This window comes from Morone saxatilis, unplaced genomic scaffold, assembly GCF_004916995.1.
Source record: "Morone saxatilis isolate NCDOM2014 unplaced genomic scaffold, NCSU_SB_2.0 Contig5, whole genome shotgun sequence".
Classification (NCBI taxonomy): domain Eukaryota; kingdom Metazoa; phylum Chordata; class Actinopteri; family Moronidae; genus Morone; species Morone saxatilis.
In genome coordinates this window covers 14,372,619-14,389,458 of record NW_023340095.1, presented here as the reverse complement: position 1 = coordinate 14,389,458, position 16,840 = coordinate 14,372,619, and the positions used below count along the sequence as shown (strand labels likewise).

Sequence of the window (16,840 nt, the reverse complement as noted above, 5' to 3'; positions counted from 1 at the left end):
GAAGGAGCTGCGCAAAACTTTCGCCAGATCAAAGGCCATCAATGTCAACAGGACATACGACGAACATGTTAATTCCAGGGCCCAGGAGCCCCTGACGAGCATGAGAAGGAGAGCTCTGCTGAGGAAAGCGAGCTCTCTACCCCCGACCACTGCGCACATACTGAGCGCACTGCTGGAGTCCAGAGTCAACATCCCCCAGTACCCGTCCACAGCCGTGGATTTTAAATATTACCTCAAAGAACACAACGAAAGAGAGTTTTTCCTGGAGCTTGTAAAAGACATATCTAACGACTTGGATCTAACGAGTCTCAGCTACAAAATCCTTGTGTTTGTTTGTATTATGGTCGATGCAGACCGGTGCTCCTTGTTTTTAGTGGAGGGGACGGGCAACAAGAAGACACTAGTGTCCAAATTCTTTGATGTGCACGCAGGTACCACAGTTTTACCCTCAATGAATTCAGATGAAGTTCAAGTGCCATGGGGGAAAGGAATCATTGGATATGTGGCTGAACACGGAGAGACAGTGAACATTCCTGACGCTTATCAGGTGCCTGCTCCTCTTTGTGCATGCATGCGTCACAGAAATGAGAGAGGGAGAGAGAGAGAGTCAGACAGGGAGACAGATCATTTTCTTTGAGTCTGTCATTTTATCCGTCACAGTTAATTGATCATCAATCAGACTGCGTAACAGAGCTGAGAGAGCACGGAAACCAACACCAGCAGTCAGCTGGACAAAGCTTGTGTCAAACCACAGATTCACACTACACATCACTGAGTAATAAAAATACGGCAAAAAAAGGAGAGGCATCATTCTTCCTCTGTTGTTTGTTTTCTGCAGTTCCACTGTGTTTGCCTTGATTTAAAAAAATTAGGAGAATACTAGACTACATTAAAGCTGCAAGGACACTAAATTGCTTAATGATAAGCGTGGCCCTTTTTCAATGTGGAAAAAAAGTCTGAGCAGAACTCTTCTTGGTTATAAAGATAATAGGGAAAAAAAGGGTTAAATTACTTTAATGTCCAAACACAGCAACCATCTGACCACTGCTTCTTCAAGTCAGACATTTTCCAGGCTTTGGGCAAAGTTTTACAAAGCAATTCTGTAATTATGCTGTTGTCCATCATATTGCCTTTATTGAATACTTTCTTGTTTCTAAGAAATGTCCTGATGAGTTGTACATTTTACTGCACTGTCATCTGAAAGTAAAAGGGAAAGCGGCATTTTTGCAATAAGTGCTTACATTGTGTCTTTATCTTGTACTGTCCCTGTGGATTGCAGGATCGTCGGTTCAGTGATGAAATTGACAAGCTGACAGGGTACAAAACCAAGTCGCTCTTGTGCATGCCCATTCGCAACAGTGATGGAGAGATCATTGGAGTTGCTCAGGCCATCAACAAGTCTTCAAGTGGGGCACTCTTCACTGAAGATGATGAGAAGGTAATTTCATTATTATCGCTGTGAGTAAAAATGCTGGGTGAAGATCACACATGCTGCCATAATAATGTGCAGACTAGATCAAGATAATTGTGTTTTTTTCCTTTGTGTGAGTTTTTGTTGTCTTGACTTATAACCACTCTTTGTACATCTGTACATATAAAAGGTAGACTTCTACCCATTGTATGTCTGAATCAAACAACTTTATCAAGTAAAAAACTGATAAAAAATATATATATTTGGGCCATTCTTAGTTCAGGCTGTTTCTCATTTGTGTGCAAATAGAATTTCCGCTTATGAGTAAAGGGACAGTCAGTCCATTATAAGTCCCACATGGTCCTATGGCAATATGGTAGCGTGGTCACAATTTTTAGCAACACTTGCAGCAGGATGTCGGTTGGTTGGTTGGTTGATCCTGGGACTTCTACTCCAGTGGCACAACAAGGTTGACATTGGGTTTATTTGAATTGTCTGTTTTCAGTAATCCAGTGAAATGTCTCTACATCTACCTTACTGACAGGCACAAATTTTGGTTCCCGGACAATGTAACCAAATCACTTTGGCAACCCTCTGCCTGGCTTGGCCTTTTTCCTTTCATAGTGAAATGTTTTGACAACTGTTGTATTGCAATGACATTTGGTACAGACATTAAAGCTCCCCACTGGATTATATATAATAGCTTTGGTGATACCATGACCTCCTTTAGCGCCACCATCAGGTCACCACTTTAAGTTGTCCAATATTTTAAGTTCATGAACAAGTACCTGCAAAACTAATGGCATTCCCATCACACGAATTAGCAAAAGTTATGCTAACAGACTTAACTAAGACAGAGAACATGATAAACATTACCTGTTAACCATTAACATGTTAACATTGACATTGTAAGCATGTTGTCATGCTGATGTTAGCACTTAAAGACTTAGACACTGTTGTAGTAAAGCTTTATAGAGCTACTAATGTGGCTTTAGTCTTGATATTGTTGCAGCACAGTAAAGCATAGTACAAAGGAAAGAACAGGCCTGAAGTGAAATAATCATAAGCTCTATGATTCATGTGTGGCATTTCAGGGATGTTACTCTGCTTTTGTAGGCAAATACTGTTATGTGGTGTTAGTGGCACACGAGGATAGCAGGGCTTTAGTGATGTCATTGTTCATTGCTGTCAATGTTGTTATACTCACGAGGTTGCAATAGCAGATATATTAAAAAGAAGATGGATTTTTCTGAGGTAAAAAGGGGATTTTTCTCATATTTTGTCCCCTATGATTCGCATTGTGACCTACTAGCATGGGACATGCTATGAAACATTTCATTGCTTGTTTGGTGATTCTTCAGTAATCATATTTATTAATTAAAGAATGCCTCCTGCTCAGTCTGACTTGATACTCAGACCTAGTTGTCAGTTTGTTTTTACTTCATTACTTGAATTGTCTGAACAAATCAGAGATGTGCTGGTGATTCAGATTTCATGGAACCAAGCAAACACTTTTCTTCTTTGAGATCTAAAATGTTCCAGAGATAATTGTTATGCAATGTATTGTAGTTTACTTGTCACACTAGCTCTAAACCTTGTTTTTGTATTATTATGACTGCTGGATGACATTTTTCTTACACATGTCAGAATTTCACTGATTCATTCTTGTCCTCAGTTGGGAATCTTATTATTACTATATTATATAAGCAGCTTCACATCTAACTAATGTAGGTGCCATGAAATGGGAATTGACAGCACAGCGCTCTTTTGTTATTGTTAGAGTATTATTTTGATTTACAGAAACTTAATTTTTAGATTTTCTTTTAGATTTATGAGGCTGATAAGTATCATTACTAGAGTTGCTGTTTTACCTTAAATTATATATATTTAAAGTACATTGTACTACTAGCTATTGAGTATACAATAACTGAACACACTTTCTTTCTGACAAGTGAAAATTTCCCCTCCCATCTTGTAATTAATATTATGTTACATAATTGTAATTATATATTGCAAAATATATGTAGTTAGAAAAATATAAAAACTAGTTTTGTCAGGTGCATCAGCCTTTGGTTGTTGTATCATTTTATGCTTCTATACTATCTGATTTGTTTTGTGTTGTGACAGTAACAATATTTTCCAGTGACAACACTGAAAAAGCACTGCCATCATCAGAATGGATGGGTGCTATCCACATCACATATTGTCTTCAGAGTTTGAGTGTAGCTCATGCTCTGCTTTTACATCTGTCTTTTCCTCTTGCATCTTTTTTGTTCAAACAGAATATTTCACAAGCAACAGTAACTGCATATCTGTTGTCTGATACATAACAGCAGGTGATGTTTGCTCTTTCTCTGTTTGTTCCTGTGTCCAAAATGATAAATAATATTAATTATTTAAAGAATTCCTCCTGCTCAGTCTGACGTGTAGCACATTTGCCCTGAGTCTGTGTCTAGTTCTAGCTACTGTAGGTCGTAGCTTGTCTCTCAGCATCATCACATTTTTACAAGGCAGTATCTTCGAAAGGACCTTGTTGTTATACAACCAAGAATAACATTATAATAATAATTGTTTTGCGCTTACGTGTGTGCTTAGTGGGAAAGTCTTTAATTTAGTATCACCATTTAAATTTCACCCCATTATGTGATTTTGAATGGTTGTCAAAAACTTTACACCAAATAAGGGTTCTAGGTTGCTCAATGGCCAACACATCAGTCTGGTAATAGGGGGCTTCCAGGTGTGAAGGTGTGCACCTGTATCTACAGGACATATGATCCAAGAGGACTGGGCATGCGCTTGGATGACTCCTGTTTAGTGTTTTATCCCTTTGTAAATCAGGTCAGTCAGTAAAGAGATCAGTCAAGTTGGCAGTTGCAACAAACACAAAGATGCTATACAAATAATATGTCAAAGCAGTAGGTGGGGGTGTTACATCTCGCAGTGATCCAGGTAGTCTTCTGTATGTGAAAGGTTGTTTATTTGACTTTTTGCCATCATCAGAGAGGCACGAGGAGCACGTGTTTAGGCCATCAGCACACTTGACTAGATGTGGCAAAAAGGCTATAAAGCGATACACTGACTTCCTCTCTTATTGCAGCTATGAGCCCCTAAAGGGGAAAAAAGATGAAACATGAAAGCACAAAGCTAGTTGTGATTTTATTTTGGAGATGTTTCAATGTAGCAAATGACTGTGGTTTTAAAAAAAAATGTGTATGTTTTTCTTCATTGGAGATCTACAGTCAAAATGACATCTTTAGACTCTATCCATTGTTCATAATAGATGGAGAAGAGGAATTATTTTTTTCTTTCCCATGTTTTGAGTCCGTTTCACATTGCATTAACATCACGCTAATGCTTGGGATGGCTACAGCTGAATTAGTAATGAAATGCAATGCTAACATCAGAGAACACAGTAAGCTCCCTGCACAGCACAGCTGCAGCTCTGCTCATATGGTAGACCTTGTAATAAGAAAATGTATCACACTTTTCAAAGCATTAAAAATACTGCAATAGCAGATGTCATTAGAGACTTCAGTGTACCTTTATTAAAACAAATGTTGTTCTCTATGCAGTGATCCTTATAGGATATTTGAACACATTATGTGGCTTAAATCCGGCGCTGCTGTAATTGTGTTGTGTTACCCTGCAGGATTGGATTCCTTTGGGGAGCATGGATAATGGTTCAACCTATGTATAATTGCATTGTCTCATTGAGCAATATAGGTATTGACTTGAGTCTATAAGCTGACCTCATTGTGCTATGTCTACATCTTGTGTTATTATCTTGATTAGCTTTTTTCATGTCATGTATTGGATGTCTTCATCTTCACATTTTACATTAAATGTATTAATCAGCACATTTACACAGATTTGCTCTTACTAAGATACAAGTTCCCCCATGTAGGCTCCATTTGCCAATATAGTTTAACATCTCTGTGAGTCAATTGTCAAATAGCATTCTCCCCTCACCGCTGTGCTCCCTCTGGCTGCCAAACTCCTTGTCAAATTGGCTCAAAGCAATACTGTAATAACGACTTTCACAAGTTTCCAATGTAAATCCACAGCCAAAGAAGACAGAACACAATTTCTGCTTGGAGCCACATGTTTTTAATACATTCCTGCAGGATATCAGATCAAATTAAAATGTATACAGTACATCATACTAAACTGGTTCCTTAAAAAGTTATTTATAACAACATATACAATATGTGGGTATTGAGTCTGAACCTCAATATTAACTTCTCGTCTGTTATGCAGTTTTTGATATTGCTTTATTTTAAGAAATTAGAGGGATGCTTCTAATATGACTTGGATTCTTTGATTTGGAGCAAATACACAATCAGTAAGAATTTGAACTGCATATTTTTTTACTGTGCAACCCTGTGCAATACACAGTCGTTTTAAAGTTGTAAATAGATGTTTTGTTTCAAAGTGAAAATATAAGTGGACCTAAAACTGTATCTTGGTGGATGCCAAAGTGTGAAAATCAATGCCTACTGCTACAAGAAACTAAAACAAGAAAACGTGATACAGAACAGATACAACAAGATATCTGGCAGATAATGATTACTGGTTACCATGACTACAGTAGAGCCAATTAGGATAACATAGTGGTAATTTGACTTAAGGAAGTGTGTGTCGACCGCCGCTGACTTCATCTACAAATTTAGATTTTTAAACAAAGGAACAATTTAAAATAAACTCCTTAACTGAAAATGCCAAACTTAGACCCACGTAGATTTGATCCCAACTGTGTAATGGAAAAAATCAAAATTATAATCTGAGTTCAACTTTGACTTCAACCAAAAACCAAGAACTGGGTGTGATAGTGAGAGCACAAAGTCATCACTTTTGTCTGAGTATGATTTATTTTATTTTACTTTTGTAACTGTTGGTAGCAGCTTAAAAAAATCCAGTATGGATTGAATTTCGTCTCTATGTGAATGAAATCTAAATTACCTACTGAAACTGAACTGCTTTTTAAATATTCTGTGAGCATATTTGACAGTATATATGGCAAATTCTCAGGTCCTTAACATGCACATAAGCCATGAACTATCACAATAATTACACTCTGCTGTTGATTAGTAAATTCATTCATTACGTAATTCTTAATTATTGATGCTAATTGATTACAATAATTTTGCAAACAACCTTGTATCACGGCCAAACGAGGTGGCAATACATTGATGTTATGGGGTACCGTTGATGCTCTTGTGAATAAATTCACCCAATCAACCTAACTGTTTGGAAACAGTTCTTAACACAAGATAAAGACAGTTTTCACCCTAAATTGCACAATATTCTTGATTCTTCAGTTAGGTAATTCATATACACAAACATATCATGTGTAATCTTTAACATTTCATGTTTTATGTATATTGTTATTAAACAATTTTTTTTAGCTCTCAGTGCTAATTTGTGTTGTTTGTCACACTTGTTCCCATTAAGATTATATTGAATTTGAAGACTTTGTTGTAAATTATCAACACAAAACACAAAATCTCAATCTTAGTTTTTTATGCTCTTGTCCTATATCACCAATTAGTTCATCTTTTGAAAGAAAGGATATATTTCTTTTTAGGTTTTGTGTGAACTTGAAAGGTTTTATTTTTTCAGCGAAGATCTGTTTAAAGAATTTATAAAGGACACAAGAATTCAGATTACTCTATTGTCCATTCAAATTAGATAAAACGGAAATTAATTCATGGAAACCTGTCTTTGGCACTGGCATATGGGAATATTTATCCAAGGACGAATAAGTGTTTACAAACACTTGATCTATCTTGATGTTATTGCACTGATGCAACATCCACTGCTTAGTTGTTGTGACCTCCTGGCTTTATTCCACATACCTGTGATGTGTAGAACTATTTAATTATTTATGGATAATAGCTATTGAGCAGCTGGTGTGGTACAGTGTTTATTAGCTGTGTTGTATTAGTGATCATAAATTACAGCCAGACAATTCAATATATTTTAAATGTTAAATTTAGTCGGGATTAATTTTAAAGGAAAAAAAAACAAAGCATAATTTATTCTCACCGCATCTGTAAAGTGGCTTTTTTAAACATGGTATTAATTTGACTATTGTTGATAATAATGATATATAACAGTGACTTCCTTTGTAAGATTTGTTGAGGTCTAGATTCCCATTGCATTAATATTTGATGTCACCTTCAAAAGAAGCAATCTTTGCTAAGTGTATTTACAAAACTGCTATGCGCTTTGCAAGCTACGGGAGTCCCATATGATATCAGAGCAAACGGAGAGCTCAATTTACAGTTCTTGGCAAAACAATGGCTTCACCTTACCACACATGCAAAGTGAGAACAGCTTTTTAAATCAACTAGTTGTTATTCACGTTGTCAATAGAGAAAGAAAATGTTGGCTATGAAATTTCCCCATGGCTTGCTTTATATGAAATTCCAGTTGTATGAAAGGAAGACATTGAGGGACTGACTCTCCCTGAGGCCTTGGCCAGTTAGTTTCATTATTAAACCACTCTTTACTGGTCAGTCCACAGGTCTCTAGGCAAGAACGTCTTGTTTGTAATGCAACCTTGTATAATGGCCTGCCTGACAGAATGTAATTAGAGAGAGCGGTGCTTTTCTTGGGTTTGCCTGTTCCACAGGCAGATCCATAGCCAGATCCCCAAAGTCCTGCTCGCTAATGAATCTTCTCCTGCTGGGGCTATTGATGGCCACTGTCTTTCTGGAAGATCATTATTAGAGAATTCCATAGGACAGCTGAAATAGCAATATGTATGAGCTTATTGTTCAGCATCATCTGTTTTCCGTGTCTGAAAACAATTGCAGAAGGTGCTTGATTACATATAATGACTAAATGAAGTTCATTAAGTGAATTTACTCATTAGCATGACAGAGTGATAGTTCATATGATATAATGATTAGAAATGTTTTTAATTTAGTGATTTAATTTGTACTTAGCATAATTCTAAACAGTCACAATGTGCACATCAGTGTGACAAAAACTGTAACTCTGTACACGAGTAGTTACAACTATAGTGTATAAAAAGACAATCAAGCCTAATGGCTTTTTCCCACTCCACTACTCCACGTTTCCTCACTCTTTTGTTCGTTTGTCATTGGAGTCTCTTTAAATTCAGATATCAGCCATACTACCATTGAGATATAGACTGGGAAAATTAAAGATATGTAGCTAACCCAGGAGACCTGTTTGATTGTTAAGAGAAATTGCAGCAATTAGAGCAGGGTTTCTCAACCTTTTCCAGTGTGTGATGCCATTTTTAGGTCTACAATTATCATGACCCCAGCAATTAGAGTTTCCAAGTTGTCATGTGAATTAATGAATCAGTTGTTAAGAGTACAGCAGAAGCTCCAAATGTATTATACTATAGCATTAATGTATTTTAAATACATGTTTTATATTGCTTACTAAAGCATTTTAAACAAATATAAATAGCCCATATAGGTCTATTAATTTCCTTCATATCTAACTGCACACAACGTCCTTAACTCAAGGTTGTGATCCTGCAGTCTACCTAAAAAAATATTTTATACCTTTTATTTGGGTATAAGCTTAAGGGTATAAGTCAACACAGTGCTATAGGATTCTGTTCTTTACATGTTCATTTGTGGCTGATGAGAAACTGATACATTATCTTTTCCAAAAGGTGAAAGAGATATCCCTGTATCAGTGGCCACAGCTGAGTAACTTCCCATTCATGTATTGTTGTATTGTCCCTACACTCAGGTCGCGCTGAAGGCTGGTAAATATTAGTGGGTTTGTTGTACTGATTGTATTGTTTACACAGCAGCCAGATGCTAAAGACAGATAACTAAACAAAGAGGCAGCGTAAGGAAGCACGCAACCTACATTCTATTGATTCCATGTTATGGGGGCTGAGTGTCTCTCAGATAAGGCTTCATTGTGGGGTGATTGTAGTCATATAGAATTGAACCTGTGTATTTAGAACACAGCTGACTTACTAGCATGCAGTTGCGGCCACCTCTCTGCATCATCTGTAGAGTGTGCTTGCATACTGTATTGATGTTCATTATGTGAGGTGAGGAAGAAAGAAATGTAGTTCGATTACAAACTAGTAAGACGTTGATTCGATTTCAGGATACACATTAACTAAAGTCATTGGCCACATCAAGTGATTACATTATTTATATGAAGAAAATATGAGTGAAATAAGGAATTGATGTTATCAGCCCAAGGCACGGCAAGTCAGACTATTCAGTCAAATGGTAAAATGTCAGTTGAATTGATTTATTTGTCCCAGCAAGTAATGATGCCAATGAAAGACCATTTCTTATTTGTTCCAATTCAATAGCTAAGTTTTTCTTGGATGAAAATATTACTCATTCACTTTTAGTTTTTTGTTTGCTTTATTTTCCAAATAACTTTTTTTATAGCCAATTCTAAAAATTAGCTACAACATTAAAGGTGCCCTGCAGAGGATTCTAAGAAAACAAAAGTTGTTTACATTCGCTGCTTCTCACCAAAACCCATTGTGTTTATCCTTGAGCGCTAATGAAAGTGTTGTGCAATGCATTTTCATCCTCATAAAACATTTGCAAAGTCGCCTTTTTTTTAAATCCTAGACATTTTGCCGTAATGTTAACCAGCCAACATCTTCTTCACTGCCTTGTTGGCTCATTTCCATGCTTCTTTGTACATTACGGCTATCTGTACATGAGTGGAATGGTGTAAAACCATTGACTGTGTATTGTGTTTCCCCACATGCTAATACATGATACAGACAAAACAGGGAGACCCACTCATAAAAAACACTACTGCTAGTGCGATGGGAAAAAACACCACGGGATACCTTTAGATATTTGAGATATTTGAAAACATTTTTTGAAAGGTACAGTACATGTCACATTTCAATGAGTATTAAAGACTTTAAGTTGTAGGTTTTTGGGGAGCTCCAGAAAAATGTATGTATATAATAGCAATAATTTTGTGACATCAGGGACCATCTTTGATAAATAACCATATTTTCTCTGCAAATTATGTGTTCAATATGTCCACAGGTGCTGCAGATGTACCTGCCTTTCTGTGGTATTGCGATCTCCAATGCCCAACTCTTCGCCGCCTCAAGGAAGGAGTATGACAGGAGCCGGGTAAGGGCCACGGGGCCAACCAGGATAATACCCCCATCACCCCCCACCCATCCCATGGATCAGCATTACTTCCTCCCCCCAATGCTGACATTGAGGCTGAGTATTGATCAGCAGCAGCCCACTTGCTGCCACTGCAGTGGGGATCACAGAGCAGCATGCAGCCCTGCATGGACATTTTCTCTGGATCTGTAGTGGGGGATGGGCCCGCATCCAGACTCAGGCCTGGTCCATGATCTAAATCTCCTAGGAAATGTTAAGAGATGCACTAATTCATGTCACACATTGATTTGTGATGGAAGAGAACATAATGAGAACATAGCTTAGCGAACAGAGGAGAGAAATGAGGAGAGCTCCCTTTACACCATATGATTTTATGTGCTTGTGTATTAAATTGGATTGGCACTGCCTTAGATAAAGGGCCTAAATTACTTTTATTGGGGAAACTAATCATGTTATATCATCCTTTTGGTTTATGGTTTAAGGATAATAATAATAATTGTGCTCTAACAGCTGAGCGAGGCAAAATATATTTGTTTAAAGGGTCTTCACTATAACCTGCTGACAGATTTCTTATTTAGTATTTTACAGCATCAGATTGTTGGGAATAATGCCAGTGGTATCTTTTTCTGTTGCTTGTGTTCAGGCACTCTTGGAGGTAGTCAATGACCTGTTTGAAGAGCAGACTGACCTGGAGAAGATTGTCAGGAAGATCATGCACCGTGCCCAGACATTGCTGAAGTGCGAACGCTGCTCTGTTCAGTTGCTAGAGGACATTGAATCACCGGTACTTTACTGTCCTGCTGTTTATGTGTCTATCTGTCTGTACATTTGGGCCTATGCATGCAATACTGTGCAATAATACCAACACAATTTAGTGATTTCTTTCCTTTCAAATCTTTCAGGTGGTGAAGTTCACCAAGTCTTTCGAGCTACTGTCTCCTAAGTGTAGTGCAGACACTGAAAACAGGTATGTATAGGGTTTCAGTGTTAAAATCTACAGGCCTGATGAAAAACATAGCTTTGCCCTCCATTTTCCTACTTCTCACACCAGTAACCTTTTCACTAAATAGTCGTATCTCCACCTTTGTTTGCCTTCTGCACCACAGCATCTCTAAATTCTGCACAGAGCTGTGTTTGAATCTGTAAAACTTCCATCAATGACAAAAAGTAAGGGTAAAAAAAAAAAGAAAAAAAGTATACAAATTGAATATTCTGTATTGCTGTGGGAGTAATATGCTGATTCTGAATAGGAGGCATACTGTAGGAGCCCTACTTAATTGGGTTTTGCTGCTTCTCTCCACTGCTAGGCATGGCTGAGTGGTGAAAGAGAGGCTTAATATTGTGTGGGATGTTTATAGATGAAAACCAACGCTGGAAGGAAGACAAACTATCCACGGGTCCTGCACTCGCCATAACTGATATGGTCACTTCAAGGCAGTAGTGATAACCGCAGCAGTAATTAAAAAAAGTCATAACACAAGAAATACCAATAGTAAGAAATTAGTAGTAATCAAAGAAATGTCAGTCTGTTTTTTTTGTGAATTTTGTCTTTCTGGCTAATCACACTCCCCACTGATGAATGTTTCTGGTGTCACATATTAAATAAATAGCCAGTTTCTGATTTTAAGTAAAAAAAAGTATGCAATATTTCGAATGAAGCTGAAGTGGCAGAAGTACAGTATCTCTGTGATGACACTAGTCTTCCTAAAGGTTCACATCTGAATAACAAGGGCTGCCGTGCAAGATTTATGTGTGTAATTAAGTGAATAAATTTGGTGTCAAAAGGCGAGCGTACTGTAGGATTTCTAATGTGCTTTACAATCCCCAGCCGCCCCCATGGGGAGGATAATGTTGAGCGAGTGTGCAGTGCTGCAAGTGTGTCTGTGGCAGCTAAATGACAGACATGAGACAGGGAAGAGACAGGGAGAATGAAGAGAGCAAGAAAGAAAAAAGGAGGTAAGGCATCTTTGCCATCACACCCATGAGGTTTATTCCCTGCCTCACAGTGTGCATTTCACATTCACACACAACTGTGTCACTAGATCAAAGGGATTCAAAGGATCTAACATCAGTGACTCTCCATCTTTATTCTAATCTTGAAAGACAAAGTGAGCCACGCTGAACATTTACCTTGTTGCGTTTGAAGGTAAAAAGTCAGTGACAGCCCACTGCAATTAATGTGAATGGGAAGTCTGTGCAGGGATGCCGGTGTTTCTAAGGCAGAGTGTGGGGGCGTTTGGCAATAAGGAAGACAATCACACAATTAACTTTTCATTATTTCATACGCTGCAGGAGAAGCTTACTGATATCTACTGTATGAGAAGTTCATTAAATGCAAGTCAACGTAAAAGAGGAGTCCACGAGGAGAAATAAGAATGGCCTTTTGCAAGCTTGCAGTTCAGGTGTGAAAGAGAATGAAACCTTTTTTACTTGAATACAATAAAAAAAAGTTTTTCTTTTATTTACTTGATAGCAGAGTTATCAGCTAAAGGAGTGTCTTTGGAATTTTTTTTAAAATTTAGAATCAAACCCTACTGAGAAGAGACAAGTGGACAAATTTGGCCCAGTACTGTTTCTTGAGTCTGTTCCCTTTGTCATGTTTCCTTCTTATTTTCTGACCCTAGTTTCAAAGACAGTATGGAGAAATCGTCTTACTCAGACTGGCTCATCAACAACAGTATTGCAGAGCTGGTAGCTTCCACAGGACTACCTGTGAACATTAGTGATGCCTATCAGGATCCCCGCTTTGATGCTGAGGTAAACACACAATAACTGACGTCACTGGGATTATATCCAAGTGAAATGATTTCAACTAGCATTACAAAGGAAGCAGTATGAAATATTCCTGTCCGGATTAAAATTTTATATACTTCGTCATAGTATTTCTAAAAGAACTCAAAACTAGGCTTACTGCTTGGTATTGAAGATGTTTCACTGCTCATGTCAGATGCTTTTTCAGTTCCACTGGCTAGTGTGGAGTCCCAGGCATTTTAACCCTCTGTGGGATGTTCACAAGTTGATGTCACATGAGGTCACATGGCATTCATTAATGACTGTGAAAGTGCCTGTGGAGCCATGTAAGGATGGCATTAAAAGTACACATTCTGATGAGTAGACATATGGTTTGAAACAGGTATGACCACCAACGTCAAACTGTAACATCCGTCCCTGAGCTGTATCAATTTATACTCCTGTCTTTACATTCAGTTCAAGAGGTTTCATAACAATTAACACCTTCATTAATTGGGCACTGATCTCTCACATGATTGTCATGTGACCTTAAAGACTCACATGTGACCTTATGGACTCATCCAGGTGTGAAGATTAAAATGGCTGCCAGTCAGTAGAACTGATGAGGCCTCTTGGAAGTCTTCAAGACCAAACATCCAAGTCCAGTTGCCTTTGACTTAGTACTTTTTTATAACCAGCATTAATTTTCTTATTGGTACCACATAGTGAGAAATTACAAACTACCAATTTTTCCGTTTTGTCAGCTGTTAATTGACCTTTGTATGATAAAGGCCTTTTCAAACCAGGAAGCAACAGTCGCAGCAGCCGGTGCTGATGCTGCATAGACCTAAAAAGAGTCCCACCGTGGCTAGCACAGCAGTCCACTCTGCATCCAACTGCAAGCAGCAAAAGTTGACATGGTCAACCTTAAGCAGCAGTGACAGAAAAATGGAAAATGTGTACTGGCCGGAAAAGCTACCAGCAGACTCTCACTGAAATGAATAGAGGCGGCAACTTGCTGCTTCTCACTTTAAAAGGGCCTTACGGATTCTTACTGTACACTGCATCCTGCAGTTCCTATATGTCCATGTAGCCTCACTCTTCCATTAGAGGTGAGGCATGTCAGTGAATACTCTGGTGAAAATATAATTTAATATTAGAGAGCTGGTTTAAATCTTTAATAGTGCTAATACTATACTTGAGTTTTCTGAAAACAGGTACATTCTTTCAATACCTTATTTTGAAGAATATAAACATATTTTTTTAAATGTGTCTCAAATGCATTGGTGCTGTACTAATACAAAGCAGCTGGAAGTAGTTTTTTTTAAATAAAATATCTAACTATGATTTAAATATAAAATAGAGGATTAAAGAACAAGTAAACAACCAGGGAATTTGCATTTCATACTATTTTTGTAACTGATTAATTTCTTGATTAATCCATTGAATGTCAGAAAACGCTCATCACAGTTTACTGAAGCTCAAGCTAATGTTTGTGATATGAAGAATAACTTTTGATAAAGTTATGAGGTTCAATACACCTGTTTATACTAAAGCTAAAACCAGAGTACAATTCTGAGAACACAGCAAGGACATTTTTTATGATGTACTGTAATCCTCACTGTGTACTGTATTTACACTCCCACTCCTTTTAGGCAGACCAGTTCTCGGACTTCCACATCCGCTCCGTGCTTTGTGTTCCCATATGGAACAGCAATCACCAAATCATTGGTAAGTTAACAAACGGAAACTTCTAAATTAATTATTATTTCATTTTTCATTTGTGTTTGTTTATAAAAATGTATTAAAGTTAGAGTAGTCTAATACACTATATAGCCAAAAGTATGTGTACACCTGACAATTACACAAATGTGATTATCTAATTTAAAAACCATGTATATTAATATGCTTCCTTCCGTCTGGGAAGGCTTTCCTCGGTAACCTGACTGCAGGGATTTGATCCCTTTCTGCCAAATGAGCATTAGTGAGGTCTGATACTGAGGTTTGGCGGTAAATGCCTGGCTTGCAGTTGCTCGCCTCCAGTTCATCCCAAACGTGTTAGATGTCGAGGTTAGTCTCTGTGCAGGCCAGTCAAGGTCTTCCACACCAAATTTAGAAAACACTTTCTTTATGGACCTCGCTTTGTGAAACGGGAGCATCGTCATTTTGAAACAGTTGGAAGCACACAATGATCTAGAATATCACTGTATAATGTTTATTTGTTTTACCTTAATTGGAACTAATTGGACTAGCTTAAAGCATGATGAACAGACCAAAACCAAAAGACAGAGGTGGCACATACTCTTGTCAATATAGTGTATGATGCAGATATATATTCAACACTAACATCAGCATTCACATGCATACATAATGTAGGTTTCAAATGTCTTCTTTTTTTCATTTTTGCTGCATAGTAGACAACAGCAGAGAGGGGGGCTTGAGCATGTGTTCAGCTGAGGCTGCATGCATGTCATTAGATCCACGCTGCACCATCACTCCACACTTGGAGGTGGAGTTCCCTTCTTCTGGCTGTGTGCTTTGTGTTTGTGAAGCAGCCCCAGGCCAACACCACACTGACACACTGATAAATCATTGATCTCTCGTCTGGTTTTGGTGCTGGATATTGCAGGGAGGGGCAATGATAGAAGCTCCACTGAGTCCACTGAGATCTGACGCAGAAAGTCATTAGTTTTATTCGAGTGCAAAGTGATCAGCATATCTGCTGCACATGGTTGGTTAAGACCTGTGTGTGTGTTTGTGCGTGATGTCTGCGCGTATTCACGTTTGGTTTTTTTTGCGTAGGTGTAAGTGCATTTGTCGGGGAGGGGAGATGGAAGAGGAAGAAGAACAGAAAGAGTGAGGGGAGAAAGAAATGCAGTGTGTGTGGGTGGCACCTAAGGTTTTTCCAGAGTGAAAAACCATTATACAAACAAAGCAGCAGGAGATGAAATTCTCAAGTCAAGGATACATTAAGTTAGAAAACGAATGTCGTTGTGTCATGCGTCAAGGTTTTAGCCAACTCCTTTAAGGTAACCACAAGACATACTGTTGTGACTATAACAATAATGAGGTGGGTCTAATGTTGAATAACAAATGTGAGTAAAATCACATTAGCACTTCTTTTATCACTATGACTTAAGCATTATTTTACTAAAGGTAGCTGGTCATACAAGGTGTTTCTTAGATGATTCATTTTTCAAATTCAGTTACCTACCATATAATATATATTGTATTTTTACAAAATGTTTAGCTGCCATTTTGGTTTTGATTCTACATTAATTGCTGCAGAAATTGGAGATGTGAGTTGTGCTTCAGACAGAGCCAGCGTAGTCTCAAAAATCCATCACAACTAAGTAACATCCAAATAAATGACTAATTTAACTGACCTCCCCGCCCAGTTTGTTTGTCACGGCTCACTTTCAAGCTAATGTTCAGCCTGCACTGGTCACTCAAAATAGGGCAGATTAACACAGACATTCGTCATAGGTTACCTAGTAGTGTATGGGGTCAGGATTCAGATTTGTCACCTGCTGAATGAACATCAGACCAGTGTTATGATCTTTATATTACGTTTCAGCTT

General features: G+C 37.9%; 1 protein-coding gene across 1 annotated transcript in view; it reads left to right on the top strand.

The window, feature by feature from the left end:
• The window catches only part of pde11a (phosphodiesterase 11a), a 40,097-nt gene that overhangs the window by 189 nt on the left and 23,068 nt on the right, over positions 1–16,840 (top strand). The window contains 7 exon segments of the mRNA XM_035676477.1: positions 1–547; positions 1,280–1,438; positions 10,441–10,530; positions 11,174–11,314; positions 11,433–11,497; positions 13,155–13,287; positions 14,916–14,991. The exon segment at positions 1–547 is cut by the window's left edge and continues 33 nt beyond it. Coding sequence (XP_035532370.1) covers positions 1–547; positions 1,280–1,438; positions 10,441–10,530; positions 11,174–11,314; positions 11,433–11,497; positions 13,155–13,287; positions 14,916–14,991 — 1,211 coding nt within the window.